The sequence below is a fragment of the Oreochromis aureus genome, linkage group 11 (assembly GCF_013358895.1).
Source record: "Oreochromis aureus strain Israel breed Guangdong linkage group 11, ZZ_aureus, whole genome shotgun sequence".
NCBI lineage: Eukaryota > Metazoa > Chordata > Actinopteri > Cichliformes > Cichlidae > Oreochromis > Oreochromis aureus.
The window spans coordinates 37,778,278-37,803,740 of record NC_052952.1 but is presented as its reverse complement, the minus strand read 5'-3'; the positions used below and the strand labels follow the sequence as shown (position 1 = coordinate 37,803,740).

At 48.0% G+C, this 25,463-nt stretch overlaps 1 protein-coding gene across 4 annotated transcripts in view; it reads left to right on the top strand.

Annotated features, from left to right (window-relative positions):
* The window catches only part of atp2c1 (ATPase secretory pathway Ca2+ transporting 1), a 32,239-nt gene extending 7,436 nt beyond the window's left edge, over nt 1-24,803 (top strand). Inside the window, exons 1-28 of one of the 4 annotated variants that reach the window (XM_039619625.1) lie at nt 5,092-5,112; nt 9,387-9,491; nt 9,692-9,808; nt 11,341-11,430; nt 12,878-12,913; nt 13,136-13,197; nt 14,140-14,248; nt 15,250-15,405; nt 16,011-16,079; nt 16,187-16,262; nt 16,447-16,513; nt 17,058-17,182; nt 17,282-17,379; nt 18,679-18,774; nt 18,866-18,955; nt 19,463-19,567; nt 20,423-20,579; nt 20,724-20,894; nt 21,567-21,664; nt 21,797-21,847; nt 21,969-22,135; nt 22,498-22,566; nt 22,649-22,765; nt 23,101-23,248; nt 23,394-23,489; nt 23,575-23,716; nt 24,002-24,117; nt 24,263-24,803. In XM_039619625.1, coding sequence (XP_039475559.1) covers nt 5,110-5,112; nt 9,387-9,491; nt 9,692-9,808; nt 11,341-11,430; nt 12,878-12,913; nt 13,136-13,197; nt 14,140-14,248; nt 15,250-15,405; nt 16,011-16,079; nt 16,187-16,262; nt 16,447-16,513; nt 17,058-17,182; nt 17,282-17,379; nt 18,679-18,774; nt 18,866-18,955; nt 19,463-19,567; nt 20,423-20,579; nt 20,724-20,894; nt 21,567-21,664; nt 21,797-21,847; nt 21,969-22,135; nt 22,498-22,566; nt 22,649-22,765; nt 23,101-23,248; nt 23,394-23,489; nt 23,575-23,716; nt 24,002-24,117; nt 24,263-24,364 — 2,838 coding nt within the window. In that variant the 5' untranslated portion in view covers nt 5,092-5,109 and the 3' untranslated portion in view covers nt 24,365-24,803. Of the gene's footprint in view, nt 1-5,091; nt 5,113-7,052; nt 7,193-9,386; nt 9,492-9,691; nt 9,809-11,340; nt 11,431-12,877; nt 12,914-13,135; nt 13,198-14,139; nt 14,249-15,249; nt 15,406-16,010; nt 16,080-16,186; nt 16,263-16,446; nt 16,514-17,057; nt 17,183-17,281; nt 17,380-18,678; nt 18,775-18,865; nt 18,956-19,462; nt 19,568-20,422; nt 20,580-20,723; nt 20,895-21,566; nt 21,665-21,796; nt 21,848-21,968; nt 22,136-22,497; nt 22,567-22,648; nt 22,766-23,100; nt 23,249-23,393; nt 23,490-23,574; nt 23,717-24,001; nt 24,160-24,262 lie in introns of those variants that run through there. The other 3 variants (XM_039619626.1, XM_031755038.2, XM_039619627.1) reach the window with 3 other exon arrangements.
* The last annotated feature ends 660 nt before the right edge of the window (nt 24,804-25,463 follow it).

The window sequence follows — 25,463 nt, the reverse complement described above, 5'->3', positions numbered from 1 at the left end:
TGTCCATTTGCAGTTGTAATGTCTGAAATTTTATTCTTGGTTTTTGTTTGGCCCAAATAAAATTAGAGATCATCCTATTCCAATCGTTAAATTGCTTGGAGGGTACGTGTATAGGCAGCGCCTGGAACAAATAGAGAAGCTTTGGCAAAAGATTCATTTTTATTACATCTATCCGATTGTGCATATTCATTGGCAATAATGACCAGCGCCGTAGGTCTGCCTTAATTTCTGATGTTAGTGGGACATAATTGCATTCATAGATCTGTGGGTATATGGATTCCTAGATATTTTATAGAGGAGTTACTCCAGTTAAACTTGGCTATCTTTTGAATGTCTTGTGATGGGCGGTAATTATATAAGAGAATCTGAGTTTTCTGTAAATGTAATTTATATCTGGAATATATGCCAAATGTTTTCAATAATGAAAGAAGATTAGGCAGACTGATTTCCGGGTTAGTTAGCGTTATGAGAACATCGTCAGCATACAGACCAACTTTATACATTATATAATTAATTAGTACACCTCTAATGTCTTTAGAGGCTCAATGAATAGCGCAAAGAGAGTGGGACAGTGAGGGCATCCCTGACGACAGCCTCTCTCTAGTTGTAGTGTATCTGTTAAATCACCATTAATTTTAATCCTGGCAGTGGGTGAGTTATATAGAGACTGTAAGCACCTGATGATTTGGCTGTTAAAACCGAATCTCTCTAAAGCCAAATAAAGATATCTCCAGCAGACAGAGTCAAATGCCTTTTCGGCATCAAGACTAACAGCTACTGATTCGACATTTTTCATTTTGTTTATTAGATGGAGAGCCCGCCTCACATTATCGTGAGTTTGCCTGTTTCGAACAAAACCGGTTTGATCTGTATCCGTTAGTTCTGAAGTTATAAATTCCAACCGTTTAGCTAATATTGTTGCAAATATCCTGTAGTCGATATTCAAGACTGTTATGGGCCTGTAGGAACCACATTCTGTTCTATTTTTACCCAGTTTGGGAGTTACTGAAATAACTGCTCGTTTCCAGGATGGTGGTATCTCCCCCCCTGTAAGCACATGGTTAAAGCAATCCCTCAGCAGAGGGGTTACTAGATGTCTGAAGTGTTTGTACCAGTCTGCTGGGTAGCCATCCTCACCGGCCATCTTATTACCTTTCAATTTTGAAATGGCCTTGTTAATCTCCTCCGCAGTTATTGTTTGTGTTAATCTTTTATTTTGTTCTGTTCCTATTGATGGTAAATCAAGTGAGGAAAGAAGTACATTGACAGAGGGCACATCTATCCTGTGTGGTTCTGCGTACAGTCGGGTATAATAGGTCACAAAAGATTCTTTTATGCTTCTCATGTCATGACATATCTTATCATTTGCTGGGTTTTTAATTTTCTGAATAAATCTGTCAGCGTGCTGTTTCCGTAGCCTCCGAGCAAGGAGTCTCTTGGATTTGGGACCATTTTCATAATAATTCTGTTTAATGAATTTAGCCCTTTTCTCTATTTGATCCTCGTATAACCTATTTAATATCTGTTGTGTTTCTTTAATTTGTGATAAGGTGTCATCATTGTTACTTTTCATGTGTTCTGATTCTAGGTGTTTCAGTCTCATAGTAAGGTCTTTTAGATACTTCTCTTTCCTTTTTTTTTATATGAGGACCACAAAATTAGCTTCCCTCTGAGAACTGCCTTCGCTGCATCCCATAAAATACTAGGAGAAACATCACCATTGTTATTGTAGTCCATGTATTCCTTAAATTCTTCTTTTACAAACCTTTCGAATTCTACATCATTTAGTTGACTAGTATTGAGCCTCCATAAAGACTCTTTGCGATCTGAATCCAGATGGAGTGTCAAGTACACCCCTGCATGGTCCGAAATACCTCTCACCCCTATATCACAGTTTATAATTCTATGCTTATCAAAATGTGACATAAAGAAATAGTCCAGTCTTGAATACATATGGTGGGAATGTGAAAAAAAAAAAAAGTATATTTCTTTTCCAGTGAGTGCGAATCCCTCCACACGTCAACCAACCCCAGTTCCTTAAGCATTCTTTAACAGATACTGCTTCTGATTGTGACAATTTAGTTTTGCTGGACGTGTCCAGAAACGGATTCAAGTTAATATTCCAATCTCCGCCGCATATTAATACGCCTGATGTTTCTGTTGCAATTAATTCAGAAGGGGTCCTGATTAAATGTCTATCAGTCCCTGGTGGTCTGTACACGTTAAACAATGTAACTTCCTTGTGATCTGTGTACCCTTTAACCAGTATATAACGCCCCTCCTTATCTCTGATTTGTGAGGAGAGTTGGAAATGTACTTTGTCAGACAATAAGATGGCCACTCCTCTAGAATGGTTTTTTTTTTTTTATATACGAGGAATAATACACATTTTTAAACCCCATTTTACACAATTTTTTGTGCTCAATGGCAGAAAGATGTTTCTTGCCAGAAAATTATATCTTGTTTTTCTCGTTTCATTTTAGCAAGAGCTTTATTTCTTTTAATGAGGTTATGTAAACCATTAACATTAAGTGTTATTACCTTATATTGTTGTCTGATCTCCATCAGCAAAAGGAAAATACACAATACCTGTAAATCTCTAGGTGCTCTGAAAAGAAAACGGGGGTCTGCAGAACAAAGGAACAACGTACCTGAACAAATAACATATATGACTTCCAATTATGAAGTGTACGTCCAACTTCAAAACAAAGAGGAGAGTCCCAGAGAGCCCCTTGTAGTGCTGCTTGGTGATCTCCGTTCATCATAGCAGCGCTCTTGGAGAAAGCTGGTAACATCCCAAACTGTGGTCAAACCTATTACTCTTATTTTACAGGGGAAAACTGCAGTCTCCGGTGCGGAAAAAAAATCTTTTTAGGTGTTACTATCCATGCACTTGAATCTCTGGAGCTTTTCCTGGATGTATTTCATCCGTTCCTCCAGGGTCCGCCGTGGCGCCCCGCTCGCTCTTTCCCAGAAGCGCGTCCTCGGCTTAAGTACGGGGATGCGTGAGATTGGATCGTCCGCTCCCTTTTCCATCAACTTCCTCTTCTCCAGGTCGTCGGATGCGTCTTGCACGTTGTTGTAGATCACGGGTCTGCTTTCATAAAACACATGCAGTCTCGACAGATGTTTGGAAGCGGAGCCCCTTCTCTTTTAAAATCCTCCTGATCGTGTTGTATGCTTTGCGTTTCGCTAAAATGCCACTAGGATAGTCTTGGTCGAAATACACACGCCTCCCCTTCAGCAGTATTTCTTTTTTGGTCCACGCAGACCAGAGCACCAAGTCCTTGGTCTTGTATTCCAAAAAATGAATCCCGACGGATCTGGGGTTGGAGCCTGGAGGTGGCTTGGGGCCGAGTGTGCGGTGGCACCGCTGTATGCCCAGATTGGTGTCGGGGAGGGCCAGTTCCTTCTATATAAAATTCTCCATGAATTCGAGCATGTTGTCCCCCTCTGGTATCCCGTGAACACGTATGTTATTCCTGCGGGAGTGGGCTTCCAGGTCGGACAGACGTGTCTGGAGGTCCTCTTGTAACTGGAGAGTATGGCCGTGCACGTCTTTAAGGTCGACTGTGACCTCCTCCACCTCGGTTACTCTCTGTTCGACCTCCTCGATCCTGCTTGTTACCTCTTTCATGTCCGTGACAATTTCGTCAAGCCGTTGCCCCCCCACTTCTTTCCTAAACTCCGACATTTCTGTTTTCACAAGCCCAGTCTTTTCCGCTATTTCATTTTTTAAATTATCCTGGGCTTTTTTCAGCTCCGCAAGAATGTTAGCTCCAATTGCCTCCATAGCTCCAGGTAGCTTTAGCTTGCTAGCACCGTCAACTTCTTTCGGTGAAAAAACTCCTTCCTCCACACTTTCTTGCCAAATTCCTCTTGTCTTTCTCTTGTTACCCCCTGGCATACTACTATGAATATTCTTAGTTGAGTTATAACATGTCAGTTTTCAAGGGGTAACCAGACCGCCTGGGAGCTGAAAGATTATGCTGCAACCAGCTTCCCCACCATCCGGAAGTCGAAATCTGCATTCTACTATACTTGTGAGAACCAACCGTCACTTGTGAGGACACACTCACCGGTCCCCACAAGTTTGAAGGTCTTTTTGAGGCTCAAAATGTGGTTTTAGTGTCAGGGTTACAATTAGGTTATGGTTAGGGTGAGGGTCAGGGAAACCAGTATGTCAATGAAGGTGCTCTCTAAGATAGCTGAATGGGCTTGTGTGTGTGTGTGTGTGTGTGTGTGTGTGTGTGTGTGTGTGTGTGTGTGTGTGTGAATCAGATGAGAGGGAAAAGTGAGGGTTGATGGAGGAACTCCACCCGTCTTCAGTTATTAGATTGAAGCTGGAGCTCCACCTTGATGAAAGGTAAAAAATTACCTGTAAAAAAAAAAAAAAAGTTAAAAAAAACTGCGATTGCATCACTGACCAAACAGCCAATGGAGCAGCAGCTCACTCTAACACCACTACCTTCCTGAGTAGGGATGGGTATCGAAAACCGGTTCTTGTTGAGAACCGGTTCCCACTGTTTCAATTCCTTGGAATCGTTTGCCATTTTTGCAAACGATTTCCTTATCGATTCCAGTCGCCCCGAATGACGTCACCACGTTGCGGAGCGTCGGAGCGTACCTGGCAGGAAACACGGCGCCTAAGCGGCTCAGACGCTTAAAAGTTTGGTTATACTTTACGAGAACGGATGACAACAGGGCAACTTGCAATACTTGCAAAGTAGATATTTCACTAAGGGAGGAAACACTACGAATATGCAAAAGCATTTGCTCACAAACACGCGATGAACTTAAATGAATGTCTTTAATTCCGCTCCGGACTCGTGAATCTCAACCCAGCAGCAGCAGCGGTAACGTTTGCACGTCCTCTCCCGTTAATGCGGCAGGTAAATAATCAGCTAACAGTGCATATTATGTTAGCGCAATCTGCTTTATTACAAAACCTGCCATCACTGTGCATTTAGGTGACCATGATGAGAGAGACAGAGTCTGGCTGGCGCTCGCTGGCAGTTGTCGCTGCAGTCTACCGGTAGCGTCTCTTTTCAGGCCCGAATGTCACCGAGCAGTTTGTGGTCAAAACCTTGCAGCCATTTGTCACAGCAGATGGTAAGTGAATGTGTTTAATTGTAGGCAGGGACATTACTGGATATTCTTGTGTAATTGCTACAGAATAATTTATGTTAAGATAAGATAAGATAAGATAAGATAACCTTTATTAGTCCCACACGTGGGAAATTTGTTTTGTCACAGCAGGAAGTGGACAGTGCAAAAGTTATGAAGCAAAAATTAGAATAAAATAAAATAAGAATAAATACAGTACACAACTGTACAGAATAGAATAAAATAAAAATAACAATACTTTGTTATTGCTACAGAAGAATATTTATTTTATTATTTTACATTTACAATTTTCCCCGGGGACCCTGTGACACCCCATTGAAGAGCCGTAGGCTGTGGATCTCTTAAGAGCTCACTGTTGGGTTTGTAAGGCCATGATACTCCTAAATTTCTATCTTGTTCAAAGAAAAGATATAAAACAAAGTTCTAAGCTAATCGACCTTAGTGTTCTCCTTTTGAAAAAGAATCGATAAAGAATCGAATCGTTAAACAGAATCGAAAATGGAATCGGAATCGTGAAAATCTTATCAATACCCATCCCTATACCTGAGGCACTGTGGTTGAAGGTCAGGTGAAGCTTCTGCACAGCGTCTACCTGTTCCTGTCCTCGGTCACTGCTCCTGTTTAAAGATGTGCTCAGAGAGAGTGCTGCGCGTGCTCCTCCTGATGCTGCACGCTGCGCTTCACTGTTTGAGGATGCCAATGTTCACATATTGGACAGAGAGGACAGATGGTTTGAAAGAGGAGTGAAAGAGGCCATCTATGTCCACTGTGAGCGACCATCTTTGAACAGAGGCGGTGGTTTACGACACCAACTGTCTGCCATCTATAATCCAGTTTTGAGATCCCTCCCCAGACGCCTTAACGCCCACTCACATCCTGGGCCATCTGACCTCAGGAATTCACATGACAAGGTGGGGCCAGGTTTCACAATGAGCTCACCCGAAACCCTGGCTGATTAGGTCCCACGCCCACTTTCACACCTTGGCGCATGTGATTAGAGGATCACCAGGGGGTCCTTTGTCCCTCATTGGGTAACATCATTTTTTCTCACTGCAGTTATGTTTTTGTGTATTTCTGCCTCATGAGATTGTCAGGCGTACAACAGCGTCACTCAAACCTGTCATAAGGCTGATGTCTGTGACCGAACGGCTGTTTCTGTCTACTTACAGAAATTCATATTTAACTCTTAAATCTGCACTCTACAGGCTTCCTGCAGGGAAATCACGGGCTGCGTCGGGAGGCTGAATGCACCGTGCTGTAATCTGCATTTATATCTCAGACTGAAAGTATTTGCAAACCTTCCACACTCTCTGTGAGAGTGTGCTGTCAGACTGCAGCTGTTTGCAGGATGGCTGTCTCCTGTCGGGCAACCTGATCACCCGACTGATGATGTCCGCTGATGATGTCAGATGGTAGTGAAGCGTGCCTGAGCCCGGTGTACAGGTCTGGTTTGTTTCAGTTTGTTTGGTGTTTGCATTCAGTAAAATCAGCAGTCAAATGAGTCGCAGCAGAAAGCAGCAACAAAAGTGAGGACAGGTAATGACTCCTGTCACCCAGCACACCTGAACAGGTGTGAGTGTTTGTTTGTGGGAGGCGTTTGAAGATTTTCCAGCTTCGGGGACCTCAGAGTCACTTCTGACTTGTCCAGATATTCATCATGTGACCAAAGTACCTGCAGACTGTGAGGTCAAACCCACACTTTGATGTGACTCGTGTTTGCTCAGGTGTGACATCAGCAGTGACCTAGGTGCTAATACTCTGACAGCAGGAGCTGCGTTTAGTTTAAGTGACTCAGACTGCAGTGACCCTCCCGTCCTGCGGGGGCAGCGTGAGGAGGAGGCAGCAGGATGGTCATCTAAGCTGCGCTCACTGCTAATCAGAAACAATCCTCTCAGCTCACACTCGCTGCTCCTCTCCTCTGTCTGCGGAGCAAAGACGTTTTTAAAGCAGACGGGCGTTTGCTCAGAGGCACAGGGGCAGCTCTGTGTTTGGATGCTGTGAGGAATTTTGCACACTTGTGTCTCAGGTAAAGCTGACTGAAGAGGAGGCCGGCAGGTGATCACAGGTGATTCACAGAGCAGTGTGCACCTCAGCTGAATGGCAGCTTCTAGCTCACAAATAAAATGAAGGTTTCGATGTTTTCCTGAATAATTTCGACTGTGACGCCGATCGGCCTTCAGACTGAGGTCGGTTTTAAGCTGCAGCGCTGATGTTTGTGTCGGGGTGTTCATGTGACCCCGCTGGGCAGGCAGGCGCGTGGACACCCGACTTTGTGACCACGATAACTTGAGAAGGAGGCGGCGTAGGATTTTCAAATTGATAGCAGAAGCGTATGTACAAGGAGGCTGAGGGGCGGGTGTTTCATCTCCTGCAGGAGCGACGATTGGACATAACGCTGTAACTTTGCCGTACCAGCTGTTTCTATTTTAACTCTGATTTCAGCTTTTCTGACATTTTAGGTCTCGTATGATCCTAAATGCACCTGCGCCCTCCTCACAGATCACCTGTGAGTCTGCTGCTCAGGTCACGGCATTAATCAGCTGCAGACACCTTTGTGCTGTTGGCTGCAGTTTCTGCTGACGTGCTGTTTATTCATCGCATTCAGCTGCCGCGTGGGAAAATGTCCGCAGTTTACCGGCCGGAGCCGCCCGGCAGCTCTGACTGTGAAAACATTGGAAGCAGATGAGAAATGCCGGGAGTTCCTTCACCTCTGTGGGACAGACTTGTTCTCATGCCGTTACAGCTGCACTCAGCTGGCTGTTTATCCCCTCACAGGCCTGCGGCTGCTCCGCCAGGCTCAGGTCAAAGCTTTAAGCCGGCAGGTGAGCCCAGGTATATCTGCTGTTACACAGCCGGCCTGGGACGGTTCACCAGAAACACGTCACTCAGTTTTATGGTGAGACTTTGCCCTTAGTCGTGTCTCTCAGGTGGGGCCATAAATTGAACGAGTTCAGGTGTAAGAACAGGCATGAAAGACTCGTCGCTGTCAGCTCTCGACTTCCTCTCTGCTCTTTGTTCTGCTTTAAACCCTGCAGTAGGTTTTGTTTCCACGGCGCCGCTGTCGCCCTCGTTCTGTTTCCTGCTGTCAGCCTTCCTCTTCATCAGCCTTCCTCCTCAGACCTGCAGCCTGCTGGGAGGAAGTGTCATGCATGACAACAAGCACCGACGGTGGAGGAGGCTCACTTGAAGCTCGAAGTTCTGTTTGGGGTCATCCTTACCTCTCTGCTCTGTAAACCTGCACCGCGTCACGCTGTTAATCCTGTCAGATGCCGTCGACCACAAACAAACTCAGACATCACAGCTGACTGTCTGCGTCCCAGCCTGATGAAAACCTTTGTTTTCTTCCTCATTTTAGTGGCATTAAAGTCTAAATTCTGCCCTCCTCACATTTATTTCATGAAGAATCGACTCCGAGTTCAGATGTTCCCGATGAGCCGGTCTCTAGCGGACATCAGAGGAACTGCAGGTTCCTGGGGAGATTACAAACTCATGAAAATAAAACCTCTACATTAAGTGCAGAGGTGCTCTTACTTTGGAAGTCATTCTGGTCCTCTTTCTGTGCTGCTGTATGTTCATTTAGTTCATAAAAGTAAAACTTCAAATGCAGTCTTTGTGGGCCTGTGGGTGGTGTCGGTGCCTTCTGAAGCATTTTTATTAACACTGTAGTACAAACGTATGTCTTGGCCCTGGTTGTAAAAGGTTTCCGGTTACTTCCTGTTACCTCCCAGCAGCATTAAGCCTGCAGTAATGAGAGTCCTGTAACCCTCAGTGATGCTCAGGCTGGGTGAAATGTGACTCTGACCATCCTGCAGCACACGTGGATTATTATCTTTGACAGCAGCTGATGAGAAACTGGATTTGAAGTCATCCAGAAAAGGTGAAATGACAGCGTTCACCCAGAGGTCACAGAGGTCACAGCTGTGTCATCACTGAGATACTTACCTGCACAGCTGGACGTCAGGTGTGTTTAACCAGCCTGAGTCACGAGTGCTCCCACCTTAGAGGTCCCTGACTCTTTAATTGTGGAAAACAGATCCTCTCCTAGAGTAAACCTGGAGGAATGTGATTAAATCCCGTTTCACGGAGAACCTCGGTCCAGTCTGTGGGATTAGCCTGACAGGCGACCTCTTCACTGTGGGAGCTGTTTAATGCTCGTTTTGCAGGTGGAGGTTGTTCGGCCCTGGATCTGAGAAGCAGCTCTCGAGCTACAGTAGGAACACTGCTGCAGTCTCAATCTCTCTGTTTTATTCCTGTTTCAGCTTTCCGAAGGAGAACCCTCCAGTGAAGATGAGACCATGGTCCCAGTACTGACGTCCAGAAAAGCCAGTGAACTGCCCGTCAATGAAGTAGCATGTATCCTGCAGGTAAGGAGGCCAGCGGCTCTCAGGCTGACACTTATCTCGTTTATCTCAAAGAGCGCCCAGCTGTTGTTTGTTTCACTGATCAGTTCATGAGAACGACGGTGACGGCATTAGACTGAGCCAATGAGACGCTCGTCCTGTTTCTGTGCGAGCTTCGTCTCTGAAACGGTAATCTTGAGCGCCGCTGCGTGTCACGCCCACAGGCCGACCTGCAGCTGGGTTTGACCCAGGAGGAGGTGAGGCGGCGGAGGGCGTACCACGGCTGGAATGAGTTCGACATCAGCGAGGACGAGCCGCTGTGGAGGAAGTACCTGTCACAGGTAATGCACGCATCGCATGCAGACTCACTCAAGGCGATTTCCTGTTCTCTCTCTGTGTGACGGCGAGTCAAACGTGCAGCAGCAGAGTCACCCAGCACACTATTTTTATCCGTAGCCTGAAACACGTCTGCAGGCTCGCCATGTTCCCGACTGTCATTGTTCCGCCGCCGCGTTAACCCGCGCACGTCTGCAGCACTCTTACATAACGTCGTGTGGAAGAATACAGATTTATTTTTGCACGGCGCACACAGTAGACGTTCATTGCCCCACAGCTATGTTAGAAACACGTGTAAGGACACGACCTGCAGCTGTAAACACGCTTATGTGGACGGCACCGTGGTAACCGTGACCTCATCGCTGCTCAGCTCAGCATGTTTGTGATGACTGCACAGAGGAGGTTGAATCTTTCAGCGTTCTTTGTTTCTGTCTCGGAGCTCGTGTCACCGCCACAGCGCGGCGTTGTGAAACTTATCAGGGGCCTCGTTCAGGCGCTGCTGATTGGACGAGCCAGTTGAGGAGGGCAGGTCTGACCTCTCTCAGCCCTGAAAGCATCAGGTAAATTAACTGAAGGGGAAACGGCAGCAGGGAGTCGGAGCACTCGAGCGGCTGAATGATGGAGGCCTCCAGCACCCCCAGCTCAAATACAGAAAGTGACAGCGGACGTAGAGGACAGGAGGAAGGGCGATGATGGGAGGAGGTGTCGGCGCGGCTCACAGAGAAAAGCTCGAGTCCAAGTGAGCAGATGGAGGAGCAGAAACACTGGAAAATGTAAACAACATCAGCTGACGTGTGCAGAAAATCAGATATTTGCTTTGAGAAGTTTGCTTTTGAACACAGAAAATGAAAACGATTTCACATTAATTGTTCCCTGAGTGCTGAACAAGTGGTCGCCCTGTGAGGGTGGAGGAGGCGGAGCCAGCAGCTCTGTAGTTGTGCAGCTGATACTGGCAGAAAGAGAGGGTCACAGATCACATGACCAGAACTGTGGGATGTGAACCATAAGGGTGAGGAAGGTCAGAGCCTCGTCATCGCCTCTGACTGCTGATTGGACGGCTTCACAAACACACCTATTGACTGTAATCTGAGCGTGTCTTCTCCTGCGATCGCACGCTCGAGCCGCTCCTTCATTAAACCAACGCCAGCCCTGCTGCGAGTCGTGTCTGAGAGTCTGAGCTGCTACGGCGCTCTGACATCACGCTGACCTCACAGTCCAGACACGAGCTCAGACTGCCAAAGAGTTTCTCCTTCAGCTGTACGACAGTAACCTGACAATCACACACGTTTATGACGCCGTAAACGTGCTGGTTAGAAACAGGAAACAGGAAAGCCTGACTGTGCACAGACATCCACTCGTCTGTCACATGATCCCTCCTGTGATGACTCGTTCGAAACGCTTGATTCACCCACGCTGCTGAAATAAATGTGCAAACTCGGCGAAGCTGAAAGTGTCCACGCTGTAAAAAGTGTCCTTGTTAAAGAACACGTCCTCGTGTGACATTTGACCTCTGACCTCAGCCTGTGTCTCTCTGCAGTTCAAAGATCCGCTCATCCTGCTGCTGCTGGCGTCGGCGGTCATCAGCGTCATCATGCACCAGTTCGATGACGCCATCAGCATCACAGTGGTAGGTAACCAGCGGCGCTCAGGCGTCCTCTGAAACCTGCAGGTCCTCCACACGAGGTTACACACGACAGCTGTTTGTCTTTGTGACGCTGCGGGAAAAACGGTGTGTGATATAAAAATGTCCAGAGGTCAAAGTTCAGATGGCAGAAACAGGAGAAGTGGAACTGCTGCTCTGTATTTTTAGACTCAGAGACTCAAATGAGGCGAGTTTTAAATGTAAAGGTCACGTGGTCGGTGACTGTGAGCCGTGCTGGGCTCTGTGATTGGTCAGCACGGTGCATGGTTTTTATTGTCTCCTCTCACTTAAGCTCAGCTTACACCATCACAGAGAGGTGGATGGCAGCCGCCTCGGGTGTCCAGGGGAACGCCACAGGCACAGAAATATCTCACATGTGGTTGAGATCCGATCTTCTCTGCAGCACGTCTGCACACGGTTGAACATCTGCACGCTTCACATTCAGTCACAATCATGTCAGGTCCATGCACAGAAGATGGGTCTCATTTACCTAAAGTCATCGATTTGTAGTAGTTCATCTGCATCTGTGGACTAAAACCTGTACAGGAAGTCTTGGCCCGGTGTTCTGGGAATCCATCCTACCTCAAAAACTGTCCTACCAGTTGTTTCTGCACATGCACACAACACAAAGTTAAGTGGCAAACCGTCCTCATGCTTAAATTTATGCTGGAATTATTGTTGACAGCATAAACTACGTACGGCAGGACGGTTTGTCAGAACACCGGATATCCTCTGGTTTTAGACCAAAGGCTGATTCATGTGCAGAGAGAGGAGCTCTAAGTTGGAGAGTCTGAGTGCATCACACAGTCTGACCTCCCATAAAAGGAGAAACGTGAGTCGCTGTGTGCACGCAGGCCGGCAGCAGGAGAACAAACAGCTTCATCACTGTTTGCTTTCAGACTTTGGGACGGTAATTGAAGTGATCCGGGAACACTTCAGGATGTTTGATCAGGTTTCTGTTTTAATCCTCCAAATGGACACAGAGCTTCAGCAGCGTAAGCCAGAAGGTCAGCTGATGGTCAGTCCACCTCAGTGTGTTCACCGTGAATGAGCAGAAATGACGAAGAGCTTCTTCATGACATCACATTTATGATGACTGTGAAAGGAGACAGGGCCACAGTGAGGCCAAAGCTCCGCCTCACAGGAAATAAACATAGATGCATCCTCAGCTGAGGTGAGAGGTTAAACTGTGCTTTTAATTTGAAAGGAAATGTGGAATACATTTCATAATGCAAGAAAAAGATGAATGATGTTGAGCTCCGATATAGCAAACATTACATTTCCTGAAATCTTCAATAAACCCTGAACGACGGGCTCACAGCACGTCAGTGGGATTTCCACACGTTCACAGGATTGTATTGTAAATGATGGAAGAATAAAAAAAAAAAATCATGTTGGACCTCAAAGTTCAGTCTGTGCTTTTCCCCCCCAGGCCATCATCATCGTAGTGACAGTCGCCTTCGTCCAGGTACGTCCTGTTTTTATTCTCCAACATCCACCTTTAACAACACTGCTCTTTGTGTGTGTGTGTGTGTGTGTGTGTGTGTGTGTGTGTGTGTGCGTGTGTGTGCGCGCGTGTGCGTGTGCGTGCGTGTGTGTGTGTGTGTGTGTGTGTGTGTGTGTGTGTGTGTGTGTGTGTGTGTGTGTGTGTGTGATGAAGCTGAGCTGTTATCTGGGTCGTTGTGTGCAGGAGTACCGCTCAGAGAAGTCTTTGGAGGAGCTGGGGAAGCTCGTCCCTCCAGAATGTCACTGGTGAGTTTAATCCTGACCTCGTTGAGGGAGAGTGGGCGGTGGTCTCCTCCACCCATCATCATATTTAGACTGAAAGCCGAATCATGACGGGACACTGCCTCCTCCTCCTGCATGGATTGAGTCTGTGGAGGAGAGATCATCACGTCTCCTAGTTTTGATTGTTTGTAGTGAAATATGCAGTTATGACACTGAGTCTGCTCCTCTGTCATCTCACAGCCAAGAATCCAGAAATTCGATTCCATGAATCAGTTTAAAGTTAGACCCAGCTCCATCTGTCCACACTGTGTAACGCCCCCTGTTGGCACACTGTGTGACCAGCTCAGAGAGTCAGAGAGAGAAAAGCTGCACTCACATTACTGCGTGAACACGAGTACACACACACACACACACACACACACACACACACACACACACACACACACACACACACACACACACACACACACACACACACACACAGACAGAATTGTTCTTCTCAGCCTGAGCTTCATTTCGTGGAAGTGGGTGGGTCACAGGGAGGTCACAGGATTAGATTTCACTCCTTGTGATGTTCTGAGAAACTTCTTTAAATTTCCCCTGAAAGCTGAAACTGAATCCTGGCAAAGATAAAAGTTCTGATAAATCATCTGATGCCTTTACGATGCGCCGATGTCGGAGCAACGAGAGATTCCCGAGGCGACCTGAGCAGCACGGTTTCCTCCAGTGATCCACTACTTCAGGGTTTACAGTTGGGTCATGACTAATGTTTGGCATGTGAGAGACAGAGGACAGAGCTAGAGCCTCACACTCAAGCTCATTCTAGAAATTTCATCTTCTTCCTTTAAAATTTTTAAAAGTGATTTAATAATGAATTGTGTCCCTGATGCTCTTCAGCAGAGCGCACAGGGAGGGGAGGAGCATCAAATGACTGTAACCCCCCCCTCCCGCTGTCTTCCTCCTCAGTGTCAGGGAGGGGAACCTGGAGCACCTGCTGGCCAGAGAGCTCGTTCCCGGAGACACCGTCTGCCTGTCGGTGGGGGAGAAGGTCCCGGCTGACCTCCGTCTCTTCGAGGTAAAAACACACCAACAGGTTTCTGTCAGCCTGGGGTGAGGGAGCGAGGGATTCTGGGACAAGAGAGACCACAGCTGTGTGTGCTGGAAGCTGAGCAATTCTCGTTTCCAAGAAAGAAACTAAATTCTTTCAGGTTGAAAGATCAGAGGAGATCAGATTCCTGCAAACACGGGAGCAGGTCGTCCTCTGATCAGGCCTGCAGTGTGAGGCCTGCAGGGGGCGCGCTCGAGTCCCAGCACAGATCAAAATGTACATTTTGTGTGTGAAGATTTTTCTTTCTGGACGTTTTCTGCCTGTTTTTGACTGGAGACCTTCAGACCGCAGAACCAGGTTTCACAGGTGAGCGTTACCACGAGCCTCCATTTTGGTTTTGGGCATGAAGCAAGCAGCAGCTTCCACCTCCAGCCTGCTGCTGCTTCTGCAAACAGAAGAAAACTTTCACACAAACTTTGGGTTTTTCATCCACTCTGCGTGAGCTCGAGAGCGCCCCCTGTCCAACAGGAAGTCCACAGTGAGTTTCTGATTATCGAGCAGCTCCCTGCTTCACTGCAGGTGGGGCAGACATCAGAACAAACAGAGGTGGTCACCGTGGTACTCGTCCTGCGTCCATCTTCAACACGTGCAACAAATTACAGTGACAGCGGTCCTCATCAGTTAAACAAGCATCAGCGAGTTAATTACATACTCACAGGACACTTTTTATTTCCCCCAAGTCGTATTTTACCCACAGGTATCCCTGAGGCGGGTGTAGGCAGGTATAGTCGGTACTTTGAGGCCTTTATTTTCACTGGGATTGGCTCAGGAGTGAACGGCCCATCGCGCTGGGAATCGTGTGTGAACCTTCATTAGGAGCAGCTGCAGTCTTGTAAAGATGCCCGCCTGCTCTGAGGTGGGGTGAGGGTGGGGGTGGGGTTAATGGTGGCTTTAGTGAGCAGGGTAGAGGCTAAAGGTCAGAGTATCTCTCCTGGTTGGAGTTAAATCTGTGTCCTCCGCCCTCGCAGGCGACCGACCTGTCGGTGGATGAGTCCAGTCTGACAGGGGAGACCACGCCCTGCGCCAAGTCCACCGCCCACCAGCCGGCATCCACCAACGGAGACATCGCCTCCCGCAGCAACATCGCCTTCATGGGGACGCTGGTGCGCTGCGGCAAAGCAAAGGTAGCAGCTCGCTCTTCTTCTTCTTCTTCTTCTTCTTCTTCTGCTCCACAGACTGTGAAGTTACAGGAAATGAAGGTGCACTGAGATTCTGGCTGCAGACGGTGTGAGGAAGTGATGACGTGTCCTCCATCTTTATATTGATGGTTCAGTGATAACAGACGGCATTTAGGACGCCGCCGTGGTTGTAGGAAACTCTGTAAACATCATCTTAGTGGCTGCTGGCAGACGCGCCCACATGTGGAGAGCTGAGTTATTCTGATATAGATTCCTGCTAATCACTAACATCTAATCAAAACCCTCGAATTTCTCACAGCTCAGACTTCTGTGACCTCACAGCAGCCATGTTATTTGTCACATGAATGGGCCACGCCCCTAAAAATGCAAACATAAGCATGAATACAGTTTAAAGAGGACAGGACAGGTGTTATGATGGAGGATGCAGACCGGTCTGTATCAGGCTGTAAACCTGACTCACTGCTGCCTCAGCTGGACACCAGAGGAACTGCAGCTGTTGGTATTGAAGCTTTTGGAGCTGATGTTTAAACGATGCTTAGACGCCCGTTGGCGGCGTTTTACCTGCTCAAAGCTGTTCTGATGTTCTTCAGGGCATTGTCATTGGAACCGGAGAGAACTCTGAGTTCGGGGAGGTGTTTAAGATGATGCAAGCAGAGGAGGTGAGGTCTCCCACATGAAATCTGAATATAATTCAATATAAATGTCACAGAGTTCCAGCCAGAGTGCAGTGCTCATGAAAACATCTGTTTCCTGTTTGCTTTGTCAGGCTCCTAAAACTCCTCTGCAGAAGAGCATGGACCTGCTGGGGAAGCAGCTGTCGCTTTATTCCTTCTGCATCATCGGTGAGTTTATGATGATCATGTGATTACGAGGAGACCGTGTGATAGGGTAAGGGGCTGTGTCTGCAGTGAGCTGCCCCGCTGCTGCGTCCTGCTCCCGAAGGCTCTTCCATCACAGACCCTGCGCGTCTGTCCCGTCGCCATGGTGTCTGCACGCCGCACTCAGTCTGTCTCTGATGTGTTTCAGGTGTCATCATGCTGGTGGGCTGGCTGCAGGGCAAGAGGATCCTGGACATGTTCACCATCGGTGTCAGGTGACCCTGAGTGATGCTTCTGTTTGGTTATTGGTTGAACCGAGGCAGCTGCTTCCTCTTCCTGCGTTTATCAGATTATAGCGGAGCGCGGCGATGTGATAGCAGCAGGTTTGTGACGCTGGTTTCATGTTTGCTGGGCGACCAGGAGAGAATAAGGAGTAAACTCCACCCACAGACAAGGACACGAGAGTCTCTGCCTTCAGTGTAAAACAGTCTGCTGTGTGATTTGGTGCACACCTGAAGGAGCGAGCTCAGTGCGACAGGTGGAGCAGCCTCCATATAAATGAGATCCCATGTTCTGCTGCTAGTGAGGCGGCGTTAGCATGAGGAGAGTCGATCCAGCCTTTATAAGCGAGAGAGGAAAGTTAGAGCTGTAGGACGGGAGCAGAGCGTGTTACAGGTGATTCCTGTTTACACCTGTGGGATCTGTTAGAGGGAGCTCCTGGAAGCAAATGTAAACACAAATGTTTTCTGGGTTTGTCTGCGTGTTTTTTTTCAGTGAGGATGTGAATCAGTCTGACTATCTCCTCCTCTCCTCCTTCAGTCTGGCCGTGGCTGCCATCCCAGAGGGCTTACCCATCGTGGTGACGGTGACGCTGGCGCTCGGCGTGATGCGGATGGTGAAGAAAAGAGCGATCGTCAAGAAGCTTCCCATCGTGGAAACTCTGGGTATGTCGTCATGTGACGGAAACAGTCGTGCAGGGAGTAGTCCGACCTTCTCTGTGAGCCGCTGCACGTCGGTGACGTTTGTGCTGTTTTCCCCATCAGGCTGCTGTAATGTGATCTGCTCGGACAAAACGGGAACGCTGACCAAGAACGAGATGACGGTCACTCAGGTGTTCACGTCAGACGGACAACATGCTGAGGTCAGACTCCCACGCCGTTTCCTGTCACGCTTTAAAACCTCCACAGGCTTTCTCAACTTTCAGCGTGATCACAGGGTCAGCTTTTCAATGATCAGGCTACCAAACACAGCTGGGGTTCATATTGGTGGTTGGCGGGTGGTTGATCATGTGATCAGGTTTTTATGTCTCATGAAGCTCATGTTCTGCAGAGGTTTCAAGTTCAGGCTCCAGTTTCCGTCTGCTTGCCCGGAGTTTATGGGCTCAGTGGAGTCGATCAATCCTGTCCGGGATATTTAAAGGTTCCCCGACTGGTCAGTGGACTTTGAGGAAGCTTTGAAACACGTCCCCAGGGCGTCCTGTGGGTGGCGCTGCAGGAACCTGGAGTATCGGTGAGACTGCAGATTAAATGAGACTGTAGGTGTTTGTAAAGTCTTGGGGCCCTGGTGTTCAACCAGAGTTGTCAGACTACCCCACAGTCTCTCAGCCGACCTGATGGAGGCGTCTGCAGCTTCTCAGACAGTTGATGAGTTGTACTGAAGCTGCTGGCCTCCTAAATCTACACCATCTATTTTTCATAGATGTCTGTTATTTTAATATCAGAGATGGTGAACATGAAACAGCATCAGTGGAAATGTTCCAGTTTGACCCAAACGGCTGATTTTCACCTTCTAAAAGGTCAAAAAGGAGGAGAGGAGATCACGTGAGTCTCAACCCAACAAGCCAAGTTTCAGATCACATGAACAAAGCGATCGCTGTAACTTGTAAGGCTGATGCTCTTATTTTGAAAGCTGAGCCCTCTTCCTCCTCATCAGTTTGCAGCGGCTTCTTCTGAAGCCTGATCGCTGCTGTGATGCAGAGTCTGCAGAGGGCTCACTGACCCAGTTAATCCATGAGGAAATCCCAGCTGGCATGCTGGGAGAACTGGGTCAGGGTCTGTTCTGCTCACTGCAGGGAGGTCAGAGGTTGCGGAAAGATGCTGAAGGCCTGCAGGGTCACTGGCCTCACCTGTCAGTGGTTCTAATGCTGAGGCAAACCTGTGTTTAAGTGATACTTTATGCGGGCGAAGGTCACGGCTGTGTGTGTCTGTGATTGAAGCAAACATTGAAGTCCTGCTCTTTGTTTTAACTTCCACCTGTGAAAACACTCGTTCGGGCCTCGCTGGATGAACCGCCCGGGCAGCGACATCAACACGTCGGCTCCAGCTCGTTCATAGTAAAGTCCACGAGAGGAAAGCGGACGCCGACCTTCTGGTCCTGCCTCCAGTGTCTCGAGGTCACAAGAGAGCGTCTTTGTTATCTTACCCTCGCTGTTGTCTTGCAGGTCACCGGCGTCGGCTATAACGGACAGGGGGAAGTTCTGCTGGACGGAGAGGTGATCCACGGCTTCTCGTGTCAGTCCATCAGCAAAATCGTGGAGGTGAGGTCGCTGACGGTTTGTGTCTCAGCTCAGATCATGCCGGTACACTGAACTCTGAACCCGGGTTTACTGAGCGTGTGTGTGCTGACAGGTCGGCTGTGTGTGCAACGACTCCATCATCAGGAATCACAACCTGCTGGGACGGCCCACAGAGGGAGCACTCATCGCCCTCGCCATGAAGGTAAAACCCCAGAGCGCTGCGCTCCGAGTCGTCGTCAAAGTCTTGAAATCAGATCAGTTGGGCTCATTTTTTATTCTGACAGTAGGAAGCAGCTTTGCATGAATCACAGTTTGAAACGATCCAGCTGTTTTAGCCCCCCCCCCATGCTGTTTGCCCTCGTTAAACTCGTTTATCGCCTCCAACTCTCCATATATAAAACATGAGCATTAATGGGACACAGCAGCTGAACATGAGCGAACAACAGGGATCCAGTTTGAAGCTGAACATACAACAATACTCACAAACACACACTCAGACGCACAAACTTGGAGCGACTAAGAGCTGTCTGGTTTGACGCTGGCGTCTGGATAAAGATGGAGGTGAAGGTTTGGTGAGAGCTTCACAGGTGACTGACGCAGAAAAGGGGAGAAATAAAAATGTTGATAAAACCAGATGAATTGATAAAAACATGAATATGAGCGATGAGGTGTTTGTGTGATGAGCTGTGCTCCTCTCTGTGTCCTGCAGGTGGGGCTGGAGGGTCTGCAGCACGAGTACGTGCGGGTGGAGGAGCATCCGTTCACCTCGGAGAAGAAGTGGATGGCTGTGCGCTGCGTTCACCGCACGCAGCAGGTCTGTGATGAAGAGCTGCTCACATTAACCCTTCATCCTCGCTTCGATGCTCTGATGTCATTAGGGGACAAATGATTTCACGGCGCGGCAGCAGAAACGCGGCCGGAGTCGTTGTTCATACATGTGATGTCTCAGCAGATCATTACATGTTTGTCATGGCGTTATTTTTGGGCCTCTATTCTGAGCGCATGAAAAAAAAAAACAATTGCAAGTACAAATGTTGCATTTTGAGAAGAAAATTACTTTAAGTGAAGAAAACTCATGAAAGAAATGTGTTACAGTGTTTGCTAATATCCACACACAATAGCTGCTCTCTGCTCTGTGTGCTCAGACGTCTGCAGACCTGCTCTCTACATCTCTGCTGCCTGCACTCTCAACTCTCTGTACAACGTTATAAATGTGCCACAAAACCAACCAATCACAGACTTGGATGCAAAAATTCTGATTGGCTGTTTTGGTCTCCAATCAGCTCGCTAGCTACTAGCTAAATCCAGCAGAGTGGTTTGGTTTAAACTAGATTAAAACCAACAATGGTCTTAAAAAACGATATATTTTAGAATAAAACAATTAAACATACTAACTGAAAATGGGTTTAGCTACACTCTGGACTGTTTCTGGATTGCAGTGGCTGAGTTACTGTGACTCAGATGTGAGCGTTCATGGACAACGACTCAAACATTCCTCAGTTTTCTCTCACAAGTGTTTCCTGTGGATTTGTCACAAAGGGAGAAACTGAAAAGCAGCAGTTTGTCATCAAACGCATTAAAGCTGAAATCATAAAAGTCAAAGTTTAATATTGTGTTCTGCATCAGCAGCTCTGACATGTGTCCTTGTTCTTCCTGCTGCCGTCTCCAGGATAAAGCTGGAGTTTACTTCATGAAGGGCGCGTACGAGCAGGTGATTCGCTTCTGCAGCTCCTACAACAGCAGAGGCAGCACGCTCCCCCTGAATCACCAGCAGGTGGAGCTGTACCAGCAGCAGATCAGCTACATGGGCTCAGGCGGGCTCAGAGGTGAGAGCGACACCTGCAGGCAGAGCTGGGGATGCCCTGAAAACACACTCACTCACTGTGTGTGTGTGTGTGTGTGTGTGTGTGTGTGTGTGTGTGTGTGTGTGTGTGTGTGTGTGTGTGTGTGTGTGTGTGTGTGTGTTTCAGTGCTGGCGTTCGCGTCGGGCTCTGAGATGGGGAAGCTGACCTTCCTGGGTCTGGTGGGCATCATCGACCCTCCAAGGTCAGGGGTCAAAGAGGCAGTGGGCACACTCATCAGCTCCGGAGTTGCCATCAAGATGATCACCGGAGACTCCCAGGAGACGGCCGTGGCTATAGGTCAGCTGATTCACACGTGCTTACGCAAATTTATAAAGTTAAACAACAGAACAAGTCCTCAGTGTTTTTCTGCGGTGGGATGTGAAAATAGTGTTTCCTGTTTTACATCACAGCTGATCGGGGCTTTGACCTCTGGTTTAGGTTCCCTCTCCTCGAGCTTCCTGATCAAAAACGCCTCCATCAGGAGGATTTTTCACATCTAACGTCACATTTTTCCTCCTGCTGTCCTCAGCTCCTCCATCTGAACAACAGAAGAGAAAAATGAAAAGAAACAAACACAAACATTGTTTAGTTACATTGATCAGCCATGATGATTAAACTCCACTCTCTGAATTCCAGATTAAAAGCCACTGTTTATTAGCTTTTATTGTGAAACAGCCAGAAGAAGAGCAGGATCATCATTCACTCATTAAATAAAGAGAGGGAACAAACTCTGAGCTGTTAATCAGCAGTCAGTCAGTCAGTGGCTCGTCATGGGGAAAACATTCACCACAAGGTGGCAGCGTTTCACCAGCAGCTCGAACATGTGCTGGTGGGACATGAACTCTGGCTGAACCCACTCAAGTTTGAATAATACTGGTTTGGGTCAAGTTGGAGTCACTGCGCTACCTTGTGGTTCACAGTGGTGTTACATGAACGTACAGTAGTCAGTGGATGTTTGTGTGTCTGCAGCCAGTCGCATCGGCCTCTTCTCTAAAGGAGGGCAGTGTTTCTCTGGGGAGGAGGTGGATCAGCTGGACCTGCAGCAGCTGTCGCAGATCGTCTCCAGAGTGAGCGCGCGCACGCACACACACACACGCACACACACACACGCACACACACACACACACTCACAGCAAGTCATGTTTCAGAGCTGTGTTGCTGTCACTGACGGCGTTCCTGGATCCGTCCTCTGTCAACAGATTTCCGTGTTTTATCGCGCCAGCCCGCGACACAAGCTGAAGATCGTCAAGGTGAGCAGACAGGAAGTCGAGTTCATGAGGCGGGAAAAGTTAAACATGATCTATTTGAGGCACGAACGGGACGACGGCTTTCTAGAACAAAGTGATGATAAAGCCCCGCCCCTCTCTTCAGTCCCTGCAGAACAATGGCGCCGTGGTGGCCATGACGGGCGACGGGGTGAACGATGCCGTGGCTCTGAAGGCTGCTGACATCGGCGTGGCGATGGGCCAGACGGGCACCGACGTCTGCAAGGAGGCAGCCGACATGATCCTGGTGGACGATGACTTCCAGACCATCATGTGAGTCAGACGCCGCGGCAACGAGCCCAGACTCGCTGTCTTTGTGTGGAGTAACACGCATAACACTGACTGTAACCATAGTAACTCATTTCCATCAGGACGACCTGTATTCACAGAACTCGTTGCTCTGATTAGTTACGATTCATCCCTCACGCAGGAAGCAGTTCACAGGAGGCAAGCAGCGTCGGCGAGGGTCCGAGTCTGATGTCACGATCAAATCTGTGAACACATCAAAGTCCTGATGTTTCTGAGTTTCATCCAAAAGGCTCAAAGATTTATTTACTGAAACAGTTTGTTCCTGTAATTAGCGTGCGATTGCAGCGTTTGTGGTTCAAAGGTCGGCGTCTGTTTCCTGTCTGCAGGTCGGCCATCGAGGAGGGAAAAGGAATTTACAACAACATCAAAAACTTTGTTCGCTTCCAGCTGAGCACGTGAGTACAAACCGCCGACAGTCATACTTCCTGTCTCTGGATTCAGTTTTTGAGCTCTCCGTCTCCCCCTGCTGGTCACCAGGAGCATTGCAGCGCTCACCCTCATCTCCTTGGCGACGCTGATGAACTTCCCCAACCCGCTGAACGCCATGCAGATCCTGTGGATCAACATCATCATGGACGGACCGCCGGCTCAGAGGTGAGCGAGCGACTGAACGTTTCACTGCTTCGACTTTGACCTTTGACCTCAGCCGACACGGATATTTTAGAAGAGACTAATATTCATCTGTGATACTTCAGGCAGCTGGTCGAGCTCTGACAGGAAAGCTAACGACGTGTTAAGTTTGTGGTGGTTGAAGTCTGCAGCGCCCCCTGCTGTGTGCACACCTGCACTTACACCTGCTCGTTAACCAGAGTGTGAATATTCCAGATGTTTGATTTGATTCGACGTATTATAATTTTCACATGTCTGTGCCGACCTCTCCTTTTGAACGGGGGCGGGGTAAATCCTGTTTGTGTGTGTTCTCTTGTCAGTTTGGGGGTGGAGCCTGTGGACCGCGACGTCATCAGGAAGCCTCCTCGCAACGTGGGAGACAGCATCATCACCCGCAGCCTGATCGTCAAAGTGCTCGTGTCGGCGTTCATCATCGTCTGCGGGACGCTCTTCGTCTTCTGGAGAGAGGTGGGTGGCCGTTTCTGACCTCAGGTTTTCCTGCTGCTGATGTCACCGGGCGCCGACCTCGGAGCGCGCTCAGTGATCAGCGTCGCGGTCGTTGTCTGCTGCTGTGACGTCTCCAGCTGACTCGCTCTCCGTATTTTATTTGCAGTTGCAGGACAACGTGATCACTCCTCGAGACACCACCATGACCTTCACCTGCTTCGTCTTCTTCGACATGTTCAACGCTCTGAGCTCCAGATCGCAGGTGAGCGCGCACGTTTACCCTGACATGACCTCGGCGTCGGATTAAAGACCATGTGACCCCAGCTGTGCCCGTCTCTGCTCCTCAGACCCGGATGGTCCACGAGATGGGGCTGTGCAGCAACCGCGCGTTCTGTTTCGCCGTCCTGGCCTCCATCATGGGGCAGCTGCTCGTCATCTACTTCCCTCCTCTGCAGAGCGTCTTCCAGACGGAGAGTCTCAGCGTCTTCGGTAAGTCCTCCTGCGGGAGCTCAGGTCTTATTTTGTCTTCCTGGTTTTATTTTATTTTTTCGAAAGAAATCACAAAATGTCATTCCTGGAATATTTTTTTTTTCTAGTTTTCGAGGACTTTGCATCATTTACACAACATTTCATCAAAATGACCAAACAGTGGAAAAAAACTGGGTGAAGGGACACTTTCTCTCGGTTGAACACGGAACACACACACACACACACACCGGCACACAGATGTGCGCACAGCTGTGTGACTGTTTCCTGCTCTTTGTCTTCCTGCAGACCTCGTCTTCCTCGTGTCCCTCACCTCCTCCGTCTGCGCCGTGTCCGAGGTCATCAAGAAGGTGGAGAGGTGGAGGGGGGTGGAGAAGAGCCCTCCCTCTGACTTCTTCCACGAGGTATGACCCCGCCCCCCTCGCTGTCCAGGCTGACGGACTCTGGTGTGTAGAGGATAAAGAGGAGGGTGGAGGTGATGGAGGATTTCTGTCCTGATGGCACTGACTTGTTTGAACCACAAAGACTTTTTTTTTCTGAGATCCTCAGATGGGGACGAGACTCCGGTCTGGCACTGGAGGAGGCGCCTGGCCACAGGGGGCGGGGTTAGCAGTCTGGACCTGCGTCAACCGGCCGCGGTCGTTTGGCTAGAGCCCCTCCCTCTACGCCGTGGTCCGAGCGACTTCTTCCTGCCCCATCATTTAGGATGAAATCCAGGGCGTCTCCGTGACCTCTTCCTGTTCTGTTTTAGTTTAGACAGCGGTGACCACCAGTGGGCTCGCTTCTCTACACGAGGTCGACGTTGTGTTTCGCGTCCTCGGTGGGAGCGTCTGCGGTGTGACGGTACAGCACCAATCACAGATCAATCAGCGGGGGAATAATGTTTCCATCTTTAATTTATTTTGATAACCTGACGGGTTCTGGTGTGAAATTTTATTTATGTCACAAACGGGAGCGAATCATTTCCTGGACGCTGGGAAGTTTTACTGATGTGGGTTTAATCAAGACGGTTTTTTTAAACAAAGGCTTTGACTACGAGAAAAGTCTGAGGGCTGATTTTTGTTAATAAAGTTCATATTTTAAAAACTAATCCGTGCTCTGCGTTTTTGTGTAAATGAAAGTAAACTTTGCCTGAAAGTCGACGTTTGTCTGTTTCTGTTTTGAAAACCGATCCTAATGAGTGGCAGAGGTAATAACCCAGTGTGACCAGAAGAGGGCGGTAATATTTTTTTATTATGCATTGTATTCATTGCAGCATTATGTTCGACTATTTAATTGTCCACTTATATTACATATAAAAATGCGATGAGGGGCATTCTCACTTTCTTACTTAGAATGAAAAGTAAACACCAGCATACACTGCAGATGACCATAAAACTATGTGACACCAATTTAGTTGTTTTTAAATTATTGGACACTGTTAAAAAAAAAAAAAGAAAAATCCTAGAAAAACAGTAATATTCCGGCAGCTGGGGCGCCAAAATAATACCATAAAATTACAGAAAATAACTTTCTCATGAAAATACGGTTATTTTCAGTAATGACAATACAATTTGTTGCCCTAATTTTACATGGGATTTTGCCTTTTTCAAGTGCTTTTAAAGATTAAATTAGGAACATTTTAATGTGATTAAACAATGAAATTACCTATAAACAAGGTCAATGAATGCGGCAATATGAATAATAATACTTAAATGTACCGAAATATACAGTTAACAGTTGGTTTAAATAATGGATTGCATTCATATAG